The 26,289-nt window shown below is 37.3% G+C and overlaps 1 protein-coding gene across 3 annotated transcripts in view; it reads right to left on the reverse strand.

The window, feature by feature from the left end:
* The window catches only part of SLC2A13 (solute carrier family 2 member 13), a 167,502-nt gene that overhangs the window by 71,106 nt on the left and 70,107 nt on the right, over positions 1–26,289 (reverse strand). For all 3 annotated transcript variants that reach the window (XM_082308325.1, XM_082308323.1, XM_082308324.1), the window contains exon 4: positions 20,150–20,258. In XM_082308325.1, coding sequence (XP_082164451.1) covers positions 20,150–20,258 — 109 coding nt within the window. The remainder of the gene's footprint in view (positions 1–20,149; positions 20,259–26,289) is intronic.

Raw genomic sequence — 26,289 nt, forward strand, 5'->3', positions numbered from 1 at the left:
GACATAAGACAGCATACCAGAGGGATCAGTAAATCATTATCATACCTGAATTGTCAAATTCTCAAATCTAATACTAGACGGTCATGTATGTTCTTCATTTAAATATTTCACTGTAAAATAAAGCATGCTGCAATATAAAATACAAATATTCTGGGGTTACGAAGTTAAGGTAAGTTCTGATAACTATTGTACCCTCAAACACCAACACTGACATTGCAACTGCCAGACTGTACTTGCACTGGCAAAGAAAGGGTGACATCTAACCATTTCCTCACAAAGAATTTAAAAATCTCACCTTCATTTATTAAAAAGGTTGTCATATATCATCAGCAAAGCTCCCTTCTCTCTTTGCAATAAATAGAAAGGATTATTTATGTGGCTTTTTTTTTTTTCCTTTAAATGGAAAGACTACTTTTGTTAGAGAAATGAGATACTTGTGGCCAGTGCAGAAGCTGTTGTCTGTGACATTTGGCAGTGCAAGACTATGACCTTCCTTCTGGAAGGGAAGCCTGGATAAGGACAGAGCAAGCTTTCCATCAATGGACATTAGGGGGAAGGAGGAGGGGGAGAAATCAGATCATTAGATTCCACACTGAGATAAAAACAATTACTTAGAAGAGAACAGTCCGCAAAATTTCACTGTCGGAAGCAAAGCATCACATCGCCTCATTCCTAAAGGTTGACTGCATTACTGAAATATCTCTCTCCACCACTGGGAAGGACTCAGTGTGCTAAGTGCTGTACAAATACAGAACAATTAAATGACCTCTCCCAGAAAGCTTGCAGTGTAAACACAAGGCAAAAAAACCCAAATGGATGCTGACAGATGGGGAGAGATGAGATAATGAGGAAGCACCACTAATCCCTGACTTGCGACCATGTAAGCACACTGACACCGGGAACCTCTACTGCTCATGGAGATTTTGCTTTGAGAAGGTTGCTTTATTTTTTTTAAGAACCAGGTTCAGGAAGACAACTTGCATTGCAGGGGAAAAGGAAATTAAAGTTGTATAACTTTCAATAGATAACACAAGTAAAATGCCTGGACTGGGGAAATACAAGATTGGTACAGCACAGAAAGGAAACATCAATTTTCCCGAGTGGTCAACTGTACAACTGCACAGCATATCTACCTGACAACTTCGTCCTTCAAGGAGCAGGGAGAAAGTACAAAAAAAAAAAAAAAAAAAAAAAGCGCTATATTAAGCTTTTTACACCTAGCCCAGCAGTGACAGTAAGCTGTTCTGCCCACGGGGACAAGCGTAGCTGGCAGAGACCTGTGTGTTGAATAAGCCAGAGCTCAACATACTGTTCTTAATCAAAATACACTTGAGCAGCCTAGTTCAGAGTAGCTGAGAGCCTGGATCATCGTGGCATCATCATGTTGGAAAGAAGCTAGCACTACCTCTCACTGGCTCACAACAATTTTTGTCAGCAATACTTCTGAGAGAAGCCACAAGGATACATGCTTTGTCCTTCAATGCTGGAGATTTGGGCACCCCCTGAACGTTAAGGCTGACATGCTGCTCTTGCTTTAGGCTGCTGCCGTCCCTCACCAGACTCAGAAACATTTTCTCCAGACACAAACCTTAAACCAAGTGCCTTTTCATTCAAGTCCTTATCTGAGGCTGGCACTCAGAAATCTGAGTGACGTAACAGCCTGCATTTGATGGAAATAACTGTTGAGCTGGGAGTTGCCAACATTTATTATAGGCATAAAGAGACTGCACATAACGGGAGACTGGAAAAATCAGAACTTGTATAGTTTTGAGAAGAGGCAAAAGCGTATGATACAAACACAGTTTCTGGACAAGGAATACTGAAAGAATGCTAGCTTTTGCTAATTATACTCTTACATGGGGGAGCATAAAAAAAAAAAAAAATCAGAGACAACACATATGAAAAACAGATGGAAAAAAAATCTTAAACGATACCTGCCTGGCAGACTTGTCTACGTACGTTGCAAGTTCAAAAATTTCATAGCATTTAAAGTATAACGAATAGTGGTATGCATACAGCAAATAATCATGCCCATTAGCATTAGAGTATGCCTCTCTTCAGTGTTCTTCACAGATATTTGCAGATATATCATGGAAGAAAATTTCCTCAAAGGCTGTGTCACAAGAACATCAAATGAATTACTGCATAATTCACAGAAAAATTAGTTTACTTTGTTGGGCAAGTAACAAAAGATTACTATTATTTGACACATTGCCCTTTGGTGGCTAATACCTAGCCAGAGGATTAGAAACTAAGCCTTCCTTAATGCTTCCTTAATGGGGAAATCTGTTCCCACCAGTAAGGTGGCATCTCCTGAAGCAAAGGTCATGCTCTCTCAGTCAAGTCAGTCTTCAAGCATGGTGGACAGAAAACATGGGTTTAGAAGACTGCAGGGTCAAACCCCTTGAACAGAGATGGACAGATAAATACTTGCTCTAATGCCTTTTCACCACCTGGTCACACAATTTTTCAGTCTTCTCCAAAAGCTAGTAAATCTACGCCCTTTATATCAGTCATCAGTGCGATCTCCCCAATTTCTTCGATGAAGACAGGGACATACTACTATCCATTGGTTCAATTTGCCTCAGACATACAGCAGTCACTAAAATTCCTGTGTTTACAATATCTAACATATATTTTGTAAATAAATTTTATTTGCAAACACTGCAGGCAGTTAAACACACAAAATACCTTTATCAGTATCAATAATATGTAAGATAGGAATGTTTTACATGTTTATGTTTCTACCCCCACATTGCAGAAATAAAGCAAAGTGAATTCAATTTATTTCTACGTACCTGAACAACAGCTTATTTTAAAACTGTCATGTCTTCAGCCTTTCTTTATCTAGAAAGACTCCATGTACTCCTCATTTATCTTTACCCTAAAATTTCCCATCCTTTCCTTGAATCTCTAGAATTGCCCAGAGAGGAAAAAAGCCTACAGACTTTAGATACATGATGTACATAATTGCAGATACCTAAGAGCTAACACAATTTTAACACGTATCAGTTGTTAGATTTATAATGCATATAAACAATAATTACTTATGCATACAATATAATTAGGTATTGTAATCCTGAGAAGAATTACAAGGTGACTCTATCTCACCTTCCCTCAAAAACCTGGAAAAGCAGTATAGGTACCTAGGCAGAGGTGGGGACAAACTGGCGGGGAGTCTGTTCTTACAAGTGAAAACCACAGGGCCACAATGAAGCAGCAACAGATTCAGTGCTACGTGTTGTTCTGCTTTATTAAGGAAAGCAACTGATTTCAGCATTACGGGTTGCTCCCATTCTCCACCTTCCGCTCCTCTCTCCTCATAATACCTCTAATTTCACACAGGTGAAGATCCCCCTTATAGAGTAGTTTCTGCCTGGCCATTCCCTTCCACAAATACAGGTTTTGCCCAGTTTAGACATCTCTGTACAGCTCAAGCAAGGTTATACCAGGCAGCAATGTACTTCTTCTGACTTTAACGACAACATGAAAAAGCTGCTTGTTTAAAATCTTGCATATAACCAAACATTCATTTAGACACAGAAAAGAGCCGATACCTTGAATTTTCAAGAAAGCTACCTGACATGGCAAAACAGCCAAGCCATGTCATATTGCTGTACTCGATCATTAATTAGTCTAATGAACACTGAAACCCCACCAGATAGGATGAAGATGTGACTCAGAGCAGCAGATGTGATTCTGATCGGAAACCTCTGGGGAGTGCCTGTGACAGCGAGCGCAGCAGTCAGTCTGAAGAGCAGTGCCACAGAGGAAGAAATTTCTGCCATGGAGGAAGAAATTAGTCCTTGAATGGCAGTTAATTTGTTCCAGGCAGAGAATTTTGCTGTTAGGAAAGGAAAATGTCTTTTATGAAACCAGAATAAATCCCCAAACAAGTAAATTATTTCAACTCTGTGGAGAATGTCTAGTTTAGAAAGAGATCATAAACAACAGTTGCTTATAACCTCTTCATAACTGTATTTAGATAGAATAAAAAGTAATAAGCTAATGCACATAACCTAAGACATGCTTATAGCAATAAAAATGTTAAAATGGGTATGTCAAATTTACTTCAGTGCTTTTGTACACGACGGTTTACTGTGCATCAAGCATGGAATCACTGCAAGATTATGTTGTTAGCAAAAGCCAAAAGCTGATTTACTGAAAAGATGAGCCACAGATCAGCTTTGATACTGCAAGAGAAGATGAAAGACAGACCTTGGAGCTGCCCAGGCTGACAACAGTCACATGGCTCTAGACATCCCGCACAACCCTGCACATACAACTCTGACTCAGGGAGACCAAGAGCTTTACAGGAGCTGAACTACCATTTCTTCCAACAGCTAACAGCCCAAATGAGTCTCCTGACTGAGTTAGAGAAGCTGAAAAGTATGAAATCCTATCACTGTGTGAATACCATTGCAATATGCACACACCACAGGAAACTAAACCGTGTCACTTACTGCTAGCCTGAGTCAGAAAATTTGTTTAAAGCTGCTTGCAAGTATATAGACCACTGCAGTGTTTGTAAGTCCTTGCAAGAAGGACTGGAGGCAAGGTAACATGTTCTTTGCAGGAATCTACTGATTTCATTTGTCCCTCAGCTGAATAACTTTCAGGAATAACTTTGCTTCAGGAAAAGAAAAAAGATTGGGTTTTCTTCTACATGGTCAACAGAACAAGCACAGCTTTCAGAGCAACCCGACAAAGAACAGAAGTCATCTAACATCTTTTCTTTTACACAACTGTTTGCTTCAACGTATCCTAACAAGACACAGCAGAAATGAGGGCTCAAGTATTGTCACAGATGACCAAGAGCTGCTTGTTCAGTTTTCAAAAGGCAAAAACCTAAACATGGCTCTTAGGTTCTGCTGAGAGGAAGGGCAAGTTTAGCTTAGCTAAGCTTCTAACCATGGAATTAATTTATTTTTCAAGAGAAGCTTCCCAGTAAGTTTTAAAGCACTGTCCATCTCAGCTAATGTGTCTTCCTTCTTTCTTTCTGTACTTCCTTTTTTTTTTGTCCCTCTCTAGCACTGTCTAGTGTCCCTGCTACACCAGCTGTTTGCAGTAGCATATTATACTATTAAGAGGATTAAGATTTCAAAAATTGGACAGAAGTCCACCATCTCAGACTGCTTACCTATATTTATTGCCTGGTTAATATGCATTTCTGCATTGAAGAGTTTGCATAGATGGTGGCATCGGTTACATCTGTGCAAGGAGAAGTCACTGCAGTTGCTCAAGCACAAGTGAAGACACAGCCGGGCAGCAGAATCTTTTGCAGAAATGCTTACAGAGGAGATGATCAGACCAGAGGTTGCAGAGAGAAGGAATTTGGCAACATGAGCATTTGTTTAAATTATTTTCTATCTAGTTTAACTTAACAAATGTCATAAATCAATAAACAGTGAGATCCAAATACCTGTGGAGACCTGACTGGTATCTCGCAGAGTCTGTGTTCCAGATCTCAGTACAGTCAATCCTATTTTTTATAACTACAAGAAATCCTGTTTCTCACTCTGTTCAGAATTCTGGCAGTGCCTGAGTTCTTTTGCCACAATGTGACAAGAATCATCAAAAAAACCTGGTTTTTGCTGTAATATATAAGCATTTAAAATACAACGGAAAATACAATGAGCTAAGTCTCGCTGATTTTACTTATTCAAAACTCTAATAAAGCATATAATATAGAAAAGACTACTGTAACGTATTTGATAATTTTCAAATGATAAATGTTTTAACACAATCATTATTTCTCTATTATTATATGAAACAGGAAAGAAAGGAAAATTACTTGGAATTAATATATGTTTCCCTTAAGGGAACAGAATGAAGAACATAGAAAGAAAGAACATAGAATGTTGTCCTATTTCACTAATAAGTCACTCTCCATTCCTACATGCACCAGAAAAAACATCAGCCTGTAGCCTTTTATTTGCACTGTAAACAAATGACATTATAGGCATATATCACAACCTGAAACACAAATTTAAACTTGCTTCTCAAATATTAAGATGGTTGTTGAAAAATCTAAAATTTCTGGAATGTGAAATTGAAAAAGTGCCATCATTAACAAGCAAGAATTTACAGTTCTCATTCTTACAAGATCCCTTTTCTTCTGCTCCTGTGTGCAAATGGGACAGAGCTGCTGACTCAGCACAGTGCTGAGATTTCTTTTAGTAGTTTGTATCTCACTGTGGTATTAAATTGTGGTTACATGCTGTTTCGGTCCCTGGCTCTCATGCTCTGTTAAGGGCACAGATGTCAGACAGAAGGAGCTTTTGAAAGGTTACATTCAAAACTTCATTAAAAAATAGCCACATTGGTCCAAGTTTTACTGAGATCTTACCTGGTTCCTTACAGCCCTGGATGCCAACGTGTGTTTCAGTACTTTTTCCTGCTTCCCTCTCTCACCAACATGGAAGGGCAACAAGTGTTTCTTTAGTATACAGAAAGCTTTCGTTTTTGTCAACTTTTAATTGCTTTCAAGAACTAATTTCATTATTTTGGTACTAAATCTATGATTTAAAGACCTGAATCTGAAAACATGAAGTTGCCACCTTATAAAGTTTAACTGCTCATTTTCTCATCTCCTTCCCCAGTCTACAAACATACCATAGAAATAATATAGCTGAGTAAGTAGGAACAGGGAGTAGAAAGGGGTAAGAAAGGCCAAATTGTCTTAACTGATTATTTTTGTTGTGCTTTTGTTCCCCCCCCCCCCCCCCCCATCTTCTAACAGGGTTCTCCTCCAGTATTTCTATGCTCTACCTTTCCCTTGTGAAATGTAGAAAATAATTAGCCACCACTGTCAAACACATGAAATTCTGCTGATAATAATGTAGTCTCACAATTTTTTCCTATTTCCAGGATGTCAATGAAACGTGCTTTGGGTAAGTGCAATATGCAAGTGACTATTAAAAGGAAATAAAATAGCACAAAAGGATTTTGCTCTTTCATGAAAAAGTTCTAAAATCTCTCTGAAGTATTATTACCTCCCATAGACTTGTTAGTACTCTGGGGAAAAAAAAACCCAACCATTTTAAGCAGTCAGAGGTGAGTCCCCCCCTCACCTGCAGGGGCTTAGACTCAGCTCACACCCCTCCAGCTCTGACAACACCTGATCTTAGAAGGCACTCCAGGAAAGAGCTGGCCCCTCCAACGATGAGAAGCCAAGTGCCATTTAGTTTCCCCATCCTGATATCCCACTCCCTCCCTGGACCCTCCCTGTTACCACTCATTCTCCTCACCGGCCTTACACACACCATTCTTTCTCACCGTGCTGAGGAATTAAGAGTCTCTTCTGTGATTTCTTATTTTCTTTCGATTTGGTGACTGTATTCCATACCACACCTTCCATATGGGCTATTTTGACCATAGTGATCTCTTTGTTTTGTAGACTGCTCACAATAACAAAGTCTTGATTAGCCTTTAGATGCCACCATGTTTTATTTATGATTCATTTCTGGACTATTTTCATTTATGGTAAATCTTTGCGTCGCACATAACCTTTCAAGGTTTTTTTTGTGTCTCTCAACCTCTGTGGCACAAGGCATTTTGACTAGCCTGCGGTGGCTTAACTCTTATTGACAGACTCCAAAGAATCCAATTTACTGAACCGGTTCCTATGCCCTTAAAGTAAAGGTGAATAAACAGATCTAAAGGGCACCATATCTCTTACTCTATGTTTGAATGGGATCAGTAATATATTTCACTGACGTTGTCCATGTTGCTGTATCAGGCAGCATCTAACCAGGTGACCTTTTATACTTTAATTTTGTGTCTTTTCAAGATTGTTTACATTGTGAGCTTTGAATTGTTTCACATTTATATATTCCTTGTTTTTCATCTAAGGAGGAGACACTTTTTATTATTAATACAGTCCAACATTTGAATAATACGTGCCCTCTAGGTTTTCACAAGTGAGCAAAGGTACAACACAAAATCCTCTCCCCTTACTACTCTACTGTACTTAGGAAAAAAAAAAAAATAAATTGGTCACTGATCAGTATCTGATTCCCTGATAAGTCTTGAAATCAAAAAATGGCCTTTGATAGAGATCATGAAAATGTACCGTTCAATAAAATGATGCATATTAAACATTAACAATTCCACAAGAAAGGAATTTTTACAAGATCATTAGAAAGGTAATAACACAAGAGAAACTGTCCAGACCAAACTGTGCTCCAGGAGCTGTCTAGACAAACAATACATTAAAATAAACCAACCAACCAACCAGTATTGCTATTTAGGGAACTTCCTCCCGCAATCATTCATGAATGATTTATAAACAACATCACTGCTCTGACTTCATTTCATTACTTGGCTTTACATATGAACAACATGAATGAGATGCATTTAATTGACTTAATAGCTATGCCGTGTATATCCTAGATATAAAGAAAAGACATTTTACTTCACATAATTGCTTTACCATAATTGCTAATAACCCAAGCCATATGTTTCAGCAAAGACTTTGCTCCCACCCACGCAGTTCACACATTTCCTCCTGTATGGCCCTGCAGTGAAGTTAATACTGGATTTGTGACATGAGAGTTATTACCAAGGCAACAGATAGAAATCAAACAGTATTATGATTTCACTACAGGCAAAAGGAAGAGTAGAAGCCAAAAGCAAAAAAATTGGGAAAAATTTCCATTAAAGACACAAATCCCTCAGTAACATCAAAAGAAATGGTGCAAAACACTGGTTTGAATAAATTTCTTCTTTAAATACATACTTTGGTTTTAAGTTTTCTCCAAAGAGACAGCCCTTCTTTAAATATGCTTTCACAACCCGAAGAACTATAGGAACAGACTTTATCACTTACCATTAAAGAAATCACGTTAAGGCAAAACAGAACAAAAGAAAGTACGATCAGCAGTACCGTTAGTTGTTTTTCAATGTTTTAATACAAATGTCTCAACATTCTGGCTGGTTTACCACTGAAGATTACGTTAACTTGCATGAAAAACTGGGGGCAAAAATTGTGCGCTTGTGCACATAGTCCCTGCTGATCAGATTTCATTAAAAATAAAACATGTTCTAAATGAGAAGACAGATAGCAGGATTTCCTTTAAAATAACTTGGTATGTTAAATCCTATACAGGTCTTTGAACACGTGTCTATTGAACACGTTATAAAAATAAATATTTCCAAATGAAGATATTACAAGCCTTTGTATTAGTCACATTCAACACAAAACTTAAAAGGAATTTACTTCTGTGAAAGCATTATACTGAAAAAGGCTGATTTATTAAAGACACTTGACTTTGGGTCTTGCTGGGGTTTTTAAATTTTTTTTCTGTTATTTAAGTGTCAGTTAATACTCAGAAGAATCTTTTTTAATACATCGGCAACATGTTAAAAAAAATTAACCAAACCATCAGGCCGACCCTCTAGTAGATGGGTCCAGACTGCAGCTAACAATTTGCTGCTGTCATACCATGAGGTTTACTTTTACTCATGCTATTCCATTCTTCAGTATATATTCTTCTAGCCAATAACCCAAGACAGAGCTCAAAAAAGACAGGAAAAAAGAAAAATACTTCCTGTAGTAGTTCTTCAACTCACTGAGTTAAAGGTCCAGGTTTGGAGAAGAAAAAAAAAAAAACCCAACACAAAACCCCCACACCCAAACAGGTGTTCAGCACCAGAGAAATAAGCGAAAGACTAATATTTAAAGATTTATGAAATGGAAAAAAAATCCAGGGTTTCAAAACAGAATGAGAGCCTACAGTTAAGTGCCCATTACAGTACCTCACATCAGCACCCTGAACCTGCTTCCCCTGCAATTTGAGAAGGTTTTTTGTTGTTTAAACCTGAGGAAAATCATAACGCAAATAAACATCCACCTCAATATCATTTAATGTGTTCGGCAGTCTAGGATTTCTTAAGTTTGTCTAGGTTTTAGCAGGGGGTTGTTTGGTTTTGTTGTATTTTTTTAATAATAAATAGATAGATTATGAGAATTATCAGAAGAGAGGTGGGATCTAAATGTCTAATTTAAAGGAAATCAGCCTTTTCTTTTAAACTTACATTCATCTTCTATTGTATGTCTACTAATGCCAATACCAAAAAACCCCAAGTACGTTATTTCTAACACATTCTCTACTGGTTTAACAGTTTAAGCAATTAGAAATGATGACTGTTTCTTACTTCCCTTGAGACACTCAGTCTAATATCTCTAAGTACTAAACTATGTTCTGATACTCATTCTAGATTTTACTTAATTTCATCCCATTACTCGCATTATATAACATCTTGAACTACTTCCCTGGTACTCAAACCTTTAAAACTTTTATACCTGAATTACCTATTCTTTGATCTCCAATACTTAGGGTAAGGATGTATCTGTAAAAGCCATCTTCCAAAAGCTCTGGCTAGTTAGATTGACAAAGCAAGCAGCTTCTTAAATAAGATGATTAACATTTTACAGCTTTAATCTAGTTAACAACTCCACCATGATTCACTGATTTGTTTCGCATCTTTTGTTTTCCTTTAAGTGGCTTAAAGCTGTGATTTTCCTTTTCTATTTGAAAAGGAATGAGAACATGAAATGTGCAGACAACTGGCATTAGCAGTGAAAAGCTTCAGCCTGAGAGGGAACCTTGAGGCTTGGTATATGGCATTGCCCAAGTAACCCTAGCCGCAGGTTTTTGTTTGTTTGTTTTACAGTGAATTACAAATCTATACTTTTAAACTGACTCAGATTAATTTCTGGCCATCACACAAGGTCAGCACAACAGGAGAAGAAAGATTCACTTTCTTTTTAATGTTATTTTTAAGTGAAAACTTAGCATAGTGTGGTTTTAGTGCTAGCAACACTGATACACAGGTGACTTGTTTTGAATACAGATATACTCTCTTACTTGTATCCTAAACACCCTCTCACAATTATTTCAACTGATAAATTACAGCCTTTAGAGCTAAACCATTAAAACCTTAAGCTGCTCAGGGTTTTGTAGGCCATCTCCAAGAAGCACACACAAGAATATTTAAGAAAAACGTTTCACTCTTTAAATAAAACTTCTAAAGCACAGGAGTTGTCTTTAAAACACAGAAAATGATACATAAACTTTAGCAATATCGTCACAGCCTTAAAAATGTTAAAGTTTACTGAACTGCCTTCTTGTGCCTCAAGCACAAGATACATCCATCTAGATCACTCAGTCTTGCAGTTTGCTGGCTAAGTACGAAATCAAAATGAAGGCTAAGGTCTAACTATTCCTCATAGGTTTTGCACAAGTTTAGAGCTATTTAAGATGTCCAGCAGTATGACCTGCTATTTTTTCTCCCCATCCCTCTCCATGGCTCTAAATACCAATGCTCAACACCGCCCACCACCCTCTCGTCCGGCAGGGCTAGGATTTGTGCAGGCATGTTAATTCACAGCTGAAGCAGTCGGCAGCCTGCTTCCTCCCTGTGGAACAAAGAGGTTTGTTGTTTGTTTTTTTTTTCCTCAGACCTGCTGCAGTTCTCCTTAGCTGGCTAATGTTTTGTTTGCTTGTTTGGTTTTGGTTCTTGGATATAGCTATTGGCATCCTGTCATCAACACATTTATGTTTCAGCCACTTCCTGGCAGATTTACCGAGGCACACTCCCTTTACCAGGTCGTACTCCCTTCCCACATCCATATTTTCTAATGACCAAGAAGAAGAAACAACATCAGAGCAGGGTCTGGAGAAACTGTGGCCAGACAGACTCCTCCTCGACCTGCACCGAGGGGGAGGTGAAGGCAAACAGAAAGAGGGAATCGAAAGGATTGACTCTGCCAACGTGGCCGTTTCCCAGCTGTTGTAAATACTGCCCATGGTTCCCGTAGACAGCATTTGATGAAAGGGTGTTTAACATTTCTGTTACCTACTCCACCAGCATCTTAACTGCTAGCTTGTAAACCGCTTCTGCCCAGCCTAAGGCCCTGTACTTCACGCAACACTTTCATCTCCGAATCAGAGTTTGTCCTTGGTCACAGTTCCAAAGCCACTGCTTCTCTCTTTAGGCTGTGCAATAATTTTCCAAACTTAAGCGGACAGATTTCCACAAAGAAACTAACTGTTCAGTTCAGATCCACCAATTTACTTAAGGGGGGGGGATGAGAGGGGGAACAAAACAAAAAAAAACCTCTCTGTGTTGCAGGGCTTGAAAAACTTATAACATAGGCTGGTTTCTAAGCAAGAAACTAGTGTCCAATAAGGGCAAGCTGGTGACTATCAGCTGTTTGGAGCTTTTTTTTTTTTTAATATTTTATTTTTAATACACTCTATTTTAAAAGAAACCAGGTCAGCTGTGATAATAGTACACTATTAGCCTATGGAAAAATGGTTGCTGAATGCGCAAACCTTTCAAAGTATCAGAGTCAGGGTTTCATTTTCCTTCAAGTACTATGAAACTGATACAGGCGGCTTCCATAAACTCTCATTTAGAATATTTTACATTGAGTAATATGAAATTACTTCATTTATTAACTACAATTTGTTCCTCTCAAGAGCTGTTATAAGCTAATCACATTATTTCTGTATAGCACATACAACAGAGACATTTGGTATAACAGGAGAGTCACCTTTCCTAGTGTGCTTGACTAGACTACACTTCTGTTTAGTTGTTTTTCCAAAAATACAGTCCATCTAAAAAGCATCTGTATGCTATGTAAGTCCAAAGACGCATCTCTTTTCTCCACTAAAGTTTTTTTACATTATGAGTTTTTATGCAGTACTATATAAAGCATCTTGCAATATGAAGGAAGGATAATATGGTAAAATGAAGGGTCACTTCTCCAAAAAAAGTTATTGGAAGGATTTATTAAAAATTAATAAAATATTTAATGGCTTATTATCTGAAAAGCAAGTGGACATGTAACACAGGGTTGGTGGGTTTTTTTTGTTTTATTAAACATCTTCTAAAGCCTAAGGGGGAAATGCAAAATTTAAGAGAAAGCTATAAACCGGACAGTTTACTCACAAAAAAATATTGAAGGATGAAAACCCTAGGCAGGCAGCAGCCTTAATGTTATGGAGTCATCACAGAAAATTAGACTTGTCAATTACCAAGACTTCTCAGTTATCTTGACAACGTTACAAAGTTCGTATCTGGAAAAACATTAATGTAATTGTCCCTCCATCAGTCACACTTAAACCACAGTTGGGTTTAAGACTGTTCAAGAACAACTGAGGCAACAAGTTACTGGCCATGCAAAAAATAAAGGCTACAAAGCAATCTGCTTAGTAATTACTGTGGCCCAATTAAATCTAAGTGGAGACTACAATAAGAGATATATTGTTCTTCAATAACTGCTGTGCAACTTGGATGACATTTTAGCATTGTGTAAGTTTTGGGTTTTGTTTTGGTTTCTTGGTTTGTTTTTAAATAAAGTATGCTGCTTTCTGGATTTTGTTTTAAAATGCACAGCCAGAGAACACAATAGAAATGTATACAACCTTAAAAATCAATGCTTGAATACAAACAACAAGAAAAATCTGAACCACCATTACTTTTTGCCAGTAGAAGTTTTGGTTTCAGATCTCAACTATTTTCCACTATCCAAATCAACAGTCAATGCTCTAGCAAAGTCTCATTTCAATGACCAACGTATTCATTATAAATCTGTCATAATTTGTAAATACATTAATTCATTAATGATAAATCTCTCTATGGCTGCTGATGCTGAAGGAGTAGAGAATGTTGCTACTACTTGTGCTGTAATTCACAAACGAAGGTATTTATTCAATGATCTTCAACGAAAAATGAAAGGTTTATCTGCAATCACTGTCCTATGCTACCTATTCAGTATTTCATTTCAAAAAAAAGTTTAAAAACTGGAATTTAAAGGCAAGTTTCTCAGTCTTTGATTTCCACCATCCCTCTGGGGGTTAAGTCACACGTTCCTGTCGAGCAGAAGTACCAAGTGCTGCTACAAGCCCTGCTCGGTCCTAAGGCTACAGAGAGGTGCGTGCTGCCTCACGCTTGCTTCAGCGAACAGAAGCAAAGTTTTACAGTGCTTCATGGGTTCCAGCTCTGCAATTGCTGCACAATAGACCCGGCGATTAAATCTGTCGGGAAATGTGCTTTGCTTCCATTAAACTCCTCTCTAGTCTCTATTAAACTTCAGAAGTATCCTGGCTTCTTTCCAGTCCCACTCATGTTCTCTTTCATTCTCTCATTTACATTCAGTATGATATTCATTCACTTCTCATGTTAATTGTTTTAATATTCTTAACTTATCTTCAAACCTTCAATTTCTGCTTGTTACATAACCTCCTCTTGTCCTCTTTTGTGTTTTCCTTCTTTCTTTTATCCAGCTTTTCTTCCTCTCTCGTTACTCTGAGCTTTTTTCCTTCTCCATATAGTATTTTCTTCCACTCCCTATTTCTTGCCAGCTGGAAAAAGATGCTTCTTTATCATCTCATTTTTTTTGTTCTTTTGTTTGCTTGCACAGCTTAAAAAAGCAAGACTGTTAGAGCTCAAAAGCATCTATGGACCAAATCCAAACACCAATAGATTTTACATGTGGATTCACTTAACTTTTAGGAGATGCAAGGATATCTTAACAATAAAAAAACATTTTATTAACTAGGAATAACAGATCACATACACTAGCAAAAATACAAGCTTAACAAAAATGCCGAAGGCCATAAGCTCTCCCTGTTGACACATTATACCACTTTCTGTTGCAGAAAGCTTTTCTAACACAATGTGAGAAGATAATGGCAAATTACTAAATTAGCATCACATCAAGCTCAGCGTTTCAACTGCAGAACAAAATATTTTGTTTAGCTTTCATCAAGTCCACTTAAAGTTTCATAAGAATAAGAATAATCAAGATGATACAGCTGTCTCTTCAATCTTATCTCAGATTTACTGTCTTGAGGGTACAGGCAGCCTGCGTGAACGCCCATCAGCTCCCTCAAAACTAGCAAGCTCCCAGAAGAGCAGCAGAAACTCCAGCACAGGCCACAATACCTACATCCAGTTCTGACAAGACAATACTGAACTCCCTCCAATTATGGCTAAATTACTGCTTAGTATTCAAGATAGCTTAGGATTTTTTCCAAAAGCTTTCTTCCCCATGTTTTTTTTTTTTTTTTGACTGCAATGAAGCTGCACAGTATCAGGAGTGTTTTCGGAAGTCCCAGTCCTGCAGGAATGTGCGCATATAGCTAAAGCATCCGTATACTCATGTTTTTCACCAAACACTCTGAAATAGTCAAATGCTTGAAGCCCCCTCTTCCTCCCACTCCCCAAAAAAGAAATGGTCGTCTTTTTTTTTTTTTTTTTTTTTTGAAGAAGAAACTGATGGGAAAAAATAGCTTAAAGTTTTACCTTAAAATGGTCCTCCTCCACCAAGTTTTAACTATGGGCCACTGTGGGCTTGAAAATATCTGCACACCACCATTTTAATAAAATTCTGGGATATGTTACTATTAAAAAGCTGATTTGTAGTAACTGCTATCCTGGAATATAAGTTCCTTCATAGGTCTCCTGTCAGCCAGATTTGTGACTCCAGGCTTGAAACAGTGAGCTTTCGTTTTTAAAATGAGAAAATACCAGAGTGATAAGAAACTGAAAAGTTAAACCATTTCAGACCTGCTTGCACCAGTGTGAGAGATGCTTGTCCAAAATTGTATGACTTTATCTTTTACAGGTCACTTAAGCTGGCAAAAGCCATGACAAAAAGGAAAATTTTTTCTACTTCAGGCACTCTATCAAACAGCAGTGGTACACTTGTTCTTAGGAAAAAGTCATCGAAGCTATAGGTCACTGAGCTTTATTCTTTCACTGACTAAATTTATCACGCTAGAATGTGTTCCTGCGAGAGTCACAATCTCCTTAGCCTATTTTTACATTTTGTTTCTCTTTTAGATCCACCTCCTCAATGCAGAGGCTGCTCCGCATGCAGTTCAATAACATCCTGTTCGTGACGAGAGTTTCTGGTTCCTCACAGCTGGATGTTACATACATGGCTGATTCAAATGCAATATGAAACTATTTCTGTGCAAAAACCAGATCAGTTTATTGCATGATGGGATGGACAGAGCACAGTCCTCAACAATTCTTACGAAAGTTCTTCTAGTTTTCCTCTCCCCATCCTCAAGAGAAATCCAACTACACATGGACTTTGTTGGCTTCACTACTGATATCCAACTTTTAACCAGGAAATATATAACAGACTTCTGAACTCTTAAGCATGGAAGCTCTAGATTTTTGTTGTCGTCTCTGTGTGTTTCTTGTAGTATTTTTCTGCTTTTTCGGATCTCTTCTACTACTGGGTACACTGAGCGATTATTTTTAGACCCCTGCAAAATTCCTCTATATAATTTCTTACCTCTAACACCCATGCTTTTGATTCAAACTTTTGTTTTCTTAAATAGAAGAGTTACTCAGTAAATATACATATACAAATTGGGGAAGTATTAAATCATTCTACAACTGTCGTCTTCCTCACATTTTCACTTCACTTTCCTGCTCTGTGATTTATGTTGGTTTGTTTTTTTTTAAATGAGTTTTTCAGACACACACAAACTCACTCTTATGGCCTCACTTTCTTACAGTAAAAGACAAGATTTAACAAATTTTTTTATATCAGAAATAGTGGAAAGCTTCAAGGCAGAAGATTTGAACAAGTCAGGGCACATCATGGATGCTGGCATGTTAAGTTAACTGGTCGCAGTGTAGGAGAGTCCCATGGAAATACAAAAGGAGAAAGGGAGCTAAATTCTCTGCCAGGGAAAGCCAGGCAACAGCAAGTCGGGGTCATCAGCCTCTTCTCCTATGGCCTAGGAAGGGGTATATCAAGAGAAGAGGATTCACAGCAGCACCAAAGTTACAGTGAACATCAACCATCAAAACATTTTTTGTGACTGTTTTTGGTAAATGAGCTAGCAAAACCACTGAAGGAAAGTCCACACAATCCTACAACCTCCAACTGTAACCAATGCCTGTTTTCCTGCTGCAACAGAACAGCAATCCCAGAATGAGACAACCAAACATTATGGAGAGGAAAACAGCGCTTAGAGAGCTAATACAATCTGACAGTTCCTTAAGGTACCATTTAATTACTGCATTAAAAAGCAATCATCAATTTCTATGCAAGTAAACCATCAATAGACAGCTGCTTACTTGTATTTGAAAAATGTCCTTTCATAGGAGAATGTTTGTCTTGCATACCTGACAACTAATAGTGTAGTTATACTGGATTATTAAAAAAACACTGGATATTGCAAATGGTTTACAAGCCAGTCCTTTAACAATAGTGCCTTCATGTGTTTATTATAGGCATTTTCTTATTTTAAAGCTAAGATTCAGCTATGTTTTATAGTTGTAATTCTGTCCTCCTACACATCCACAAGCAAATTAGGTCAATTCCAAACTATTTGTAAAGCCTCCTACACAGAAAGGAGTTTGAGATTTTAAAACATACAAAGTTTAAAATAAACCAAGTCAACCTACCAGTGTCATAAACCTTGTGAACTGTCAAGTTTTTATTCTAGCCTAATAAGGCATGCTAAAGTAGTAAGAACCAAAATGTGAGAATGACTGTCCTTGGCCAGAGGTTGCATCCACATTATGTTTAACATCATTTTAATAATGTTTATTATATAAGTTTCCCTAATTAATTTCTAAACTTACTTCAACATTTGGCATCTGTAACATCCTGTGGCAATGAGTTCCACTAGGTAATTATTTGCTGCATGAAAAAAACATTTTTAAACCTACTGCTGGGTAAGAGCTAGGAGTCATCAAAACTGTGTTATAAGAAATGATGAATAATCATGCTCTCACCTTCTTCTCCAAAACATTACTAACTTTATACGCCTCTTGCGTTTCTTCTGAACTCATTTCTTTTCCAAGCCGCAGAGTCCTAACCATCCTGTTCAAATACAGGTATCTCCTTCCCCATATGTAACCTGATTTATCCTTACTAAAAGAAAGGACATCTGCAATTGTTTGTATTACTCCAGATCGGTCATGGATGTCATCATGACGTTTGTATAGAACTATAATGCAACTTCAAGACCTCTTTTTTGAGTAGTAACAATTTGGACTGCCATGCATGTTAGTGAGCCAGTTCTCTCCTGCAAGCATTATTGCATAATACTGTATTGTTAATGCACTTGCCATTTTATTAATTTGTTATCTTGTATTATCTTCCCACAACTGTTCATGTTCACAGATTTGGGGGTCTTAATATCGTGAATGGTGTGGGAGTACAAGCTGTTATTTTGCTGTTTAGCCCCTTTCACAGACTTATTAAGGCAGCAAAGATCTCCACGTAGATCCCTACAGGAGCCTACTCTTGTCTTGTGATAACTGATCTTTTACTCTCATCTTTTTTCCTATCTATCTTAAAAAGTTATTAACCTGAGAGGGCTTCTCTCTTACTTTTGTGGCCATCTGGTTTCTTCAAGAAACTTTGGCAACAGTTGTCATGGACTAGGATGGTTAGTTCACATGGGATATATAGTTCTAACATGACCGTGAACTCACATCAAACCAATCTGCAAGCTATAATCTGTCTACAACAATCATATTGACTCTTCTTTATTATTTTATATTCTCCATGTACATGTTCATTTTTCATATTTATAAACACACGTCTTCTCATTTGATTCTATGACTACTTTAATTAATTTTGATAAGGACAGAGATAAAACTTTCTGGTCTGTAGCCTCACACATGTTATGCTACATTTCCAAATTCAGTAATTATGTATTTGAATTACTCCAGACCTGCTGGGTGTACCTGATTAGTCCAAGCAATTTGTTATTATTCATTTTTATCAACTTGTTCTAAAAGTTCTTCCCCTAACACTTGAATTTGAAACAGACCATTCTGAGACATCTCCAGTAAGCTCCAGTGCAGGAACCTTCATATACCCTCCATAATTAACACAGAGGCAAAAAGAGTCTTCGTAAGATTTGCTGCTAAATATTTATCAAATATTTATTTGCTGCTAAAATTTTTGTTAAAAATTTGTTTAAATTTTAAAAAAATATTAAATTAAATTTAAAAAATTAAAAAATAAAAAATTGTTTAAAATTTGCTGCTAAAATAAATATTTGCAAATATTTATTTGCTGCTAAAAATTTATTTATTGCTAGTGTTCTCACACCATCTTGACCCTTACCGGGCCTGGAGACTATTAGGTCTCTTGCTTCTGATGTGCCTGAAGAATTTCGCCAAGCTCCTTCTATGCCTGTCTTCTGGTTTTCACACATAACTTACCAGTGATGCATTCTCCCATCTTTCACATTTGTTTACAATTTCTACTTTATAAAGTTTCTCTTTACCTGTTACAGATTTCCCTCCTTTGCAGTTTAACAATACTGACTTTGGGTTTTTCTCCGTTGTGATAGATGGCAGATATTTACTCTAACATTTAATACGGTAGCTCTTGATACCACTAAAAGCTTTATCCTTTTGGCTGTTCCTTTTAACTATTTCCTAACAAGCTTGCTCCCTTAGCTGTAGTTCTCTCTGTAAGACGTTACTGCAATATACTTTATGCTTGCTCTTAAAACAATATGGAAATCATATTCATTATGGTTACTCTTGTAGGGTAGCTCAATAGTAATTTAATCTTAAACTATGTCTTGAGCAGTGCACATTTCCCAAGAGCTACTCCTCTTGTGAGCTGACAGCTTATCAAAACATCCAATATATTGTTCTTCATTTCTGCATTTACTGAGTCTTCACACACGTAACAGAACCATGTAATAACAGGAAATGCTTCTTCCCTCAGCATCTTACCTGCTTTAGCACTTCACAGTAATTTTCCATCTCCTTTACATGATCAGCAGTCTAACCCTCACAGTATTTTGATCTATTTGCACACAAATTCAAACTGTAAGTGTAGTTTCTTCGCTAGACAGACATAGCTTTGACCGTAAACCCTAACATATAATAATGCATCTCCCAGTGTACAGTTTGCATTCTCATCTCTATATAAATGTTTGCCCTTATACTAACATCCTCTTGTACCAATTTTCTGAGACGCCAAATATGTCAATATCTGGATTTCAAACCAGCATTCCAGCGCTCTCACTCAATCTTTCACATTTCGGATTTTGTCCAGAAGCCCATCTACAACTGCTACTGGTCTAATTGTCTTTTTCTTACATTTTATAAAGAAAAGCAAGCAGTAAATACATACATGACGGTGTTAATCCCTGACAGTTGTTGAAACATCTGCAGACCACAACCCACAATTAAGGCTCTTCGAGTTGGAGGGTATGTTAGCATTCTGCAGATCACAGGTCCAGCTTAAAAAAAAAAAACAAAACAACAACAAAAGAATACGTAATAGTTCTTAAGTGATCACTATGAAGACAATGTTCCCAGGCATAACAGGCTTTGCACCTTAGTTTCAAACAAATTTGGATTATTTCAATTATTTTTTAACAACTTGATCATTTCAGTTCCGCTCTTCTGCACTGTACTGCAAAGATGATTTTCAGGAAGCCCAGGCAAAAAAATGAAACCATTTTTGTACACAGTGTATACTACAGGTGGCAAATGTACAGCTCTCCTACATCATACTAACAGATTACACATCTGCTGCAACTGGATGTACTCAAAGTTACCGCAAAATATCATTGTTGTTTCCTTTCTGAAAGCTCCCACTGTTATTGAGAGGTTACTTCAGAAATGCCATTATTCACTGCTCAGATCTGGATCTTGCAGATAAAGTGTTCTCCCTACGCCCAAAGACCCAATTTCCACAAACCAGTTGAAAGTGTGGGTACTTTGAAGGTATGGGATAGATCTATTCTGCACAGCTGTAAGGCCAGCCAAGGGAGCATAAATTAATTAAATTTTTTCCATACCTTTGGTAGCAATAGTATGAGGCTGCATTCAAAAAGCAGAAAATGGTTTCTCAATGAAGAGAAAACCAAAAATTTCTGGCCAACAGAGAAATTTTTCTTCTCTGTTAATTTTAACTTTTCAAAGTATCCTATAAAAAAAAAAGTAATACAGAAAGCTATATGATATCAGGCAAAAATATAAAATACTTGACCTCCTTATTTACTTGAATTTCTTTCTGCCCAGAGTGGTGTTTAGGGCAGAACATAGTCTGGTGAAAAATTCTGTTTTATACATCTTATCACATCTGCTATACCCACTCAGAACACCTGAAATAGATCACAGTATGTACAAGTCAAAATAGTTGCCATAAAAAAAAAAAAAAAAAAAAAAAAGGTGAGGACGATCTACATTTTTACGTTTTCAAAGTCTTTCCTGAACATACAGAAAACATTAAATGTAGTGATTCAGTATAAAAACCTGTATGGGTCTGTTAGAGAAGAACGTTTTACATGCAAAGAGTTTCAACTTCAGAAAGCTGACAATCTGTGAACATTTTCAATAGCGGAACTCAAGAAGGGGGCTTAGATAACATTTTCTTCACTGAAAGATAATCTGACCTGCCTAAGAAAAACTTATTTTCATTTCAAAATTATGGTATTTCTAATTCATATGTCAATTGTATCATCACTTAACTTTGCTTCTTCATTATTAACAGCAGAATGCAGTCTGACAAATTTTCCAGGTGTTTTCCAAGTAACATTAACATTCAGACAGTACACAGCCCCACCTGTCCTGCCACACAGCCACATCACTACCTTCCAAATGTCTCTGTTTGAGTAAAATCAACTGACAAATAGAGCCAATTTATATATCTGGTAAGATATTCTCAAGGAAGACACATGGTATCGCTGGGTAGACAAGTATATCAATAGTCAAAGTGGCATTTCCTCAGTGAAAAAACAACAAAACCAGCACTCACTGTTAGCTAGGAGCAGTCTGGAGCTCAAACATACTCTTGGATTTCTCCTCAACTCCAAGCTTCACAAACAAAAAAGATTTACTGACAAATACAACCATGAACCTCATTTCACAAAATAACAGTCCTCGGGTTTTCATATTTGGCATCACACCTGAGCATGGAGGCTTTGGGCTTAAAAACCTGTATCTGGCAACTGATTCTGCAGCATCTGTCGTGAATCCAGGCTGCTGAATGCCTACTAGATATCTTCCGTTCTTCATAAACTTCCTATAAAGTCCTTAATGGAGTTAAAATCCATCTTTATCTTCAAAGGACCTTACAGCCAACCTAAATCTTGACGTCCACCATCAATGACTATGCTCATCGAATAAGCTGGAACTCTACAGCAGGGGCTGTTAGGAAAGGAAGCAGAAACGTCCTAAGGAATTGATGCAAAGTTTTTAACAATTCCTGATCCACTCAGCTACTTGATGAAAGTTATATAAAACTCTATTCACAATACGGCATTGTACAAAACAATTGGAAAGAAGACATTAAAATGAATAGCTAGAAATTAAAGCAGCTGCTCCCAGACAATGGCTTGCAACTCAGAGGGAGTCATGAACTCTCAACAAAATTTCATCACACAAATCAGTTTGTACGCCTAAAGTGGGGCCCTGCAGAAAGTTTAAGACCACGCAGTAAAGTTTAGACCTTTACTTTAGAACTTTAGACCTTTAGGGCATCCAGTCAGCTAAATTCAGTGAGTAATTTTTCAGACTTCTGACTAATTGTATCAGAAAAACGATGCTAGAAATCATCATATCGGCTCCAGTCAGAGATTTAAAAGTTCCACTCCAAATCCGTACCATGGCAACCGCACATATCAATAGGCATACACAAAATTAAAGGATTTTCTTTCATAAAATTCACAGCCTTCAGGTTTACAAACCAATAAGAGGAATGAAAGAAATAAAAGAAATCGTTAATCTCTGTATTAAAGGAGCTTTACAAACTCTAGTAAAAACCCCAAAGGACTTTGACTGCAAGGTGGCTGTTTTTAAAACAGAAAATGAGTGTGAAACTTTTTATTAAAATTATCTAGCCCTAAAACTAACTATACTTGCATTTTCCGACCTTCAATTCTGCCATCCATCTTCTGTTATGTTCATATATTAGAGCCCTAAAACAAAACAACTCTAAGCAAAACATGGTTGTTAACAACACAGAATGGGTCTAAACTAAAAAATGAAAAACAAAAGTTTTTGAAATTAAATACATTTTTCTTCTGAAAATAAGTCTTCTGAAAACTGAAATTGTACTTCAGGAGTTTCTGATAAAAATTAAATCTGCTGTTAGTTATTACAATAGATTAGAACGAAACAATAAAATCATTAAATCTTTAAAAAGTGGAGCAACTTAATTGCTTACAGAACTAGAGGGAAACAGATGATGCAAAAGATACATCACGAAAAAATTAAACATTTGGCAATTTTTACAGTGGAAAAAAATAGATATTTGTCTCCAAAAGTCAGAATTTTTTGTTCATGATACTTCTGCCTCAATTGCTGTTGTTTTCTCTTCAGCTCGGAGACTTAGAAACATTCCTGCATTTGAACTGCTTCCTTTGAACTTGAGAAACCACTGAGATGTTTGTTTTCCTCCTTCTAATCTATGAATAAAAATGAAGTCAAAAGGATGAGACCTCCTAATGTCACGATTAATTTAATGAGACTAGATTTGGTTGGACTGTTTGTGCTGTGGTTTCAGATAATTACTTTATCTGAAGTAAATTTCCTTAATGCATATGTTTACAAAGGTTCAAAATATGCTACAGTAAAGGGCAGCTGAAGCTTCCTCTAGTGAGAGTGCAAAATGGCAGCAATAGATAAAGAGCAATGGAAAAATAAGGATACTGCTGTTGTAGAAGGTGACATTACATAAAGTGATGATACATGAAGTGGATTGCTGTGTTCTAACTGGCTTTTTCTTAGCCTGGTCTAAACTGTCTACCTAACTAGACATTCATCCTTATAAGCAAAAGGTAAAAATAGAATTTGGAAGTTTGGCTTCACATTCAAAAAAAACCTTATTAGCTTACATTGAGCTAGACAGGGCAGGAGGAGCTGTTCTTGTCAAATCATTACTTCTGGAAAGCGAGTGATGCTTTCCAAATGTTACATTTTATGAGTGGTTATCTGAAACTTTAACACCAGCTTCCTACATTTTAGCTGCTGTTCTTGTTACTAGGCATAACCCACAAGTAAGTTAGGTTTAGAAATTGTGAATCACCTGGAAAGGCATTTTGGTTTTCCTCTGTAGGTAAAATGGATTGTATGGCAATCATTGGAACTTGGGTGTGATCCACTGCCAACTAAAAGATACAGAGACTTTTCAAAAACAACAGAACAAACCAACCCTAGTTCTAAAAGGAGTTTAAATACTGAAAGCTAAAAAGCAGAAGAATAGGTATTAATGATGTCTCAGCATCTCCTCCTGAAAATGTACTGCATACACTTCCAGGGAAATAAAAATATTGTAGATAGACATAAAGCCAACCTAAAAATCCCTCAGCAAATGCAGGCAGACATCTGGTGCCTGGAAACCTTGCGATCCCCCATCCCTCAAATTATTAGTACAATACTTGGCAAAATTTCACAGCCAGGAAACTATGGTTAGAGACTGGGCTCTGCCAAAGTAATTTGCAGGTTCAAACATTCTTTTGCCAGCTAATCTAGGTGACAGCTTGTAGCAACAGCTTAAAACTACGTAGGGCTCCTGCCAGCATTTTGTGCTCTTGCTGTAGAAGAGTGTTTCCAAAAAGGTGGGCTTAGTCAAGCAACAAGACAGTCACTCATCAGTTTAGCATCAATTAAGCTCAACCTTCAGATTAGTTTCTCAGACCCATTCTTGTCCTAATGCCAGTCAATACCCTCTCTTACATCCAGATGAATCTTTAAAGAACCAGTCTACAGTTAGAAGTGGGACAAAAAAAAAGAAACTTCGGGCTGGTGATCTGGATAACAGAAGACAGACATGGGAACTATTTCCCTGTTTTGCCTTTCCTTACAAAATGACAGCTTCCAGCCCAGCTTGCTCTGCATCATCTGCAGAACATTCCTCCACCTAAGACTCCTCTAAAGCACTTGGAGCTAGCTATTATTTTCTGCATATGAATGATATACTAAAGCAAACACCCTTTCCCACTCCTAGCCTATTACATGATTATTTTCTAGAAGTATCAACTTCATTCATTTTTCCTTTCTGTAAGATTTACCAAATCACAAGAAAATAGAACTAGCTTTAAGATCAACACTGCATTATTTACCCTGAGAAGATACAAAACAATTTCACCTAAGTACCAAGCTCTTCCCCACTGTCTCACAATGTTTCCCGTAACATTGGAAGAACCACTCCCAGCACTAGAGGAAACTTCCTATTTTCTTTTTTTTTTTTTTTTTAACAGCATAGCTCCCCATCAGCCAAGAATGAGTAAAGACTGCGAGTTTGCCTAATAACCGAGTCTTAGTATTTTTCAGTTTTCCACAGCAAATATATCCAATGGTATAACAAGACAGCCTGCCCTAAAAGCAAATAAAAGCTAATTAGAAATAACCATTTTAGTTCTAGAGATTTAAGTAGTGCAAGCAGCTTTTCCACACCCAGTTGAACTGAAAGGGGTTTTTTGTTTGCTCAAGAAACCAAGATTTCAAATAAACGGTCCCTGCAAATGATCTTTTTAATCCATACACTGAGAACAGAAACACTAAGAATAAAGATTTTTTGTTTTGTTTTGACAGCAAGTTGGGTTGGTATTCTGAGAATCCTGAAAACAGAGCAATTTTATTTTATCTGTAAAAGGAAGAAAAAAAAAAAAAAAAAGATCTTTCCCTTGATACCACATTCTTTGATATAAAGCTTCAGTGATGGAAAATCTATATGACCGAGTACTTGCACAAAGGCGGCGGCAGTTAAGAATACCTTTGAATAGGACAAGAAGCAGTGGCAAGTAGGGAAGCAAAAAAAAGGAGTCCATTTTGGCTCTGTATGACATGTTCTTTACAGAAAACAGAAACTACTATAATGAAGACCTTTAAAACTGGAGAAACCATGACAAAACTGGTAACAAACAAAGAAGAGTGGCCATTTACATGATGCCAGCGGGAACGGAGAGAAGCGGTCACAATGACCGACGAGAGGCCACGCGGGTGGAGGAGGGACCCCAGTGTGGTACTGTCAGACTTGTGGAGTGGAGGAAGGACGGAGGGGGACATTTACCTGTTTCTTTGATAGGAAAACTGGGGTAGGGACAGAGAAAAGCAAGAATCGCATTGTACGTTCCTTCTAGCTGCAGCAAGTGCCTTAGAAATAAAGCAATAGGTGTTAGGGCAGACTTGTGCATACCTGCAGCCTGCAGTGTGGTTTTAGCGAACAAATATTTCTTTTCATGGTCTGCTCTAGAACTGCTTGACATAGGAAACAGTAGCGTGACCCTCACTTAAAGCCGGAGAACGCAGATGAGGAAAGAT

This window comes from Platalea leucorodia, assembly GCF_965183815.1.
Source record: "Platalea leucorodia genome assembly, chromosome: 4".
Taxonomy (NCBI): Eukaryota; Metazoa; Chordata; class Aves; order Pelecaniformes; family Threskiornithidae; genus Platalea; species Platalea leucorodia.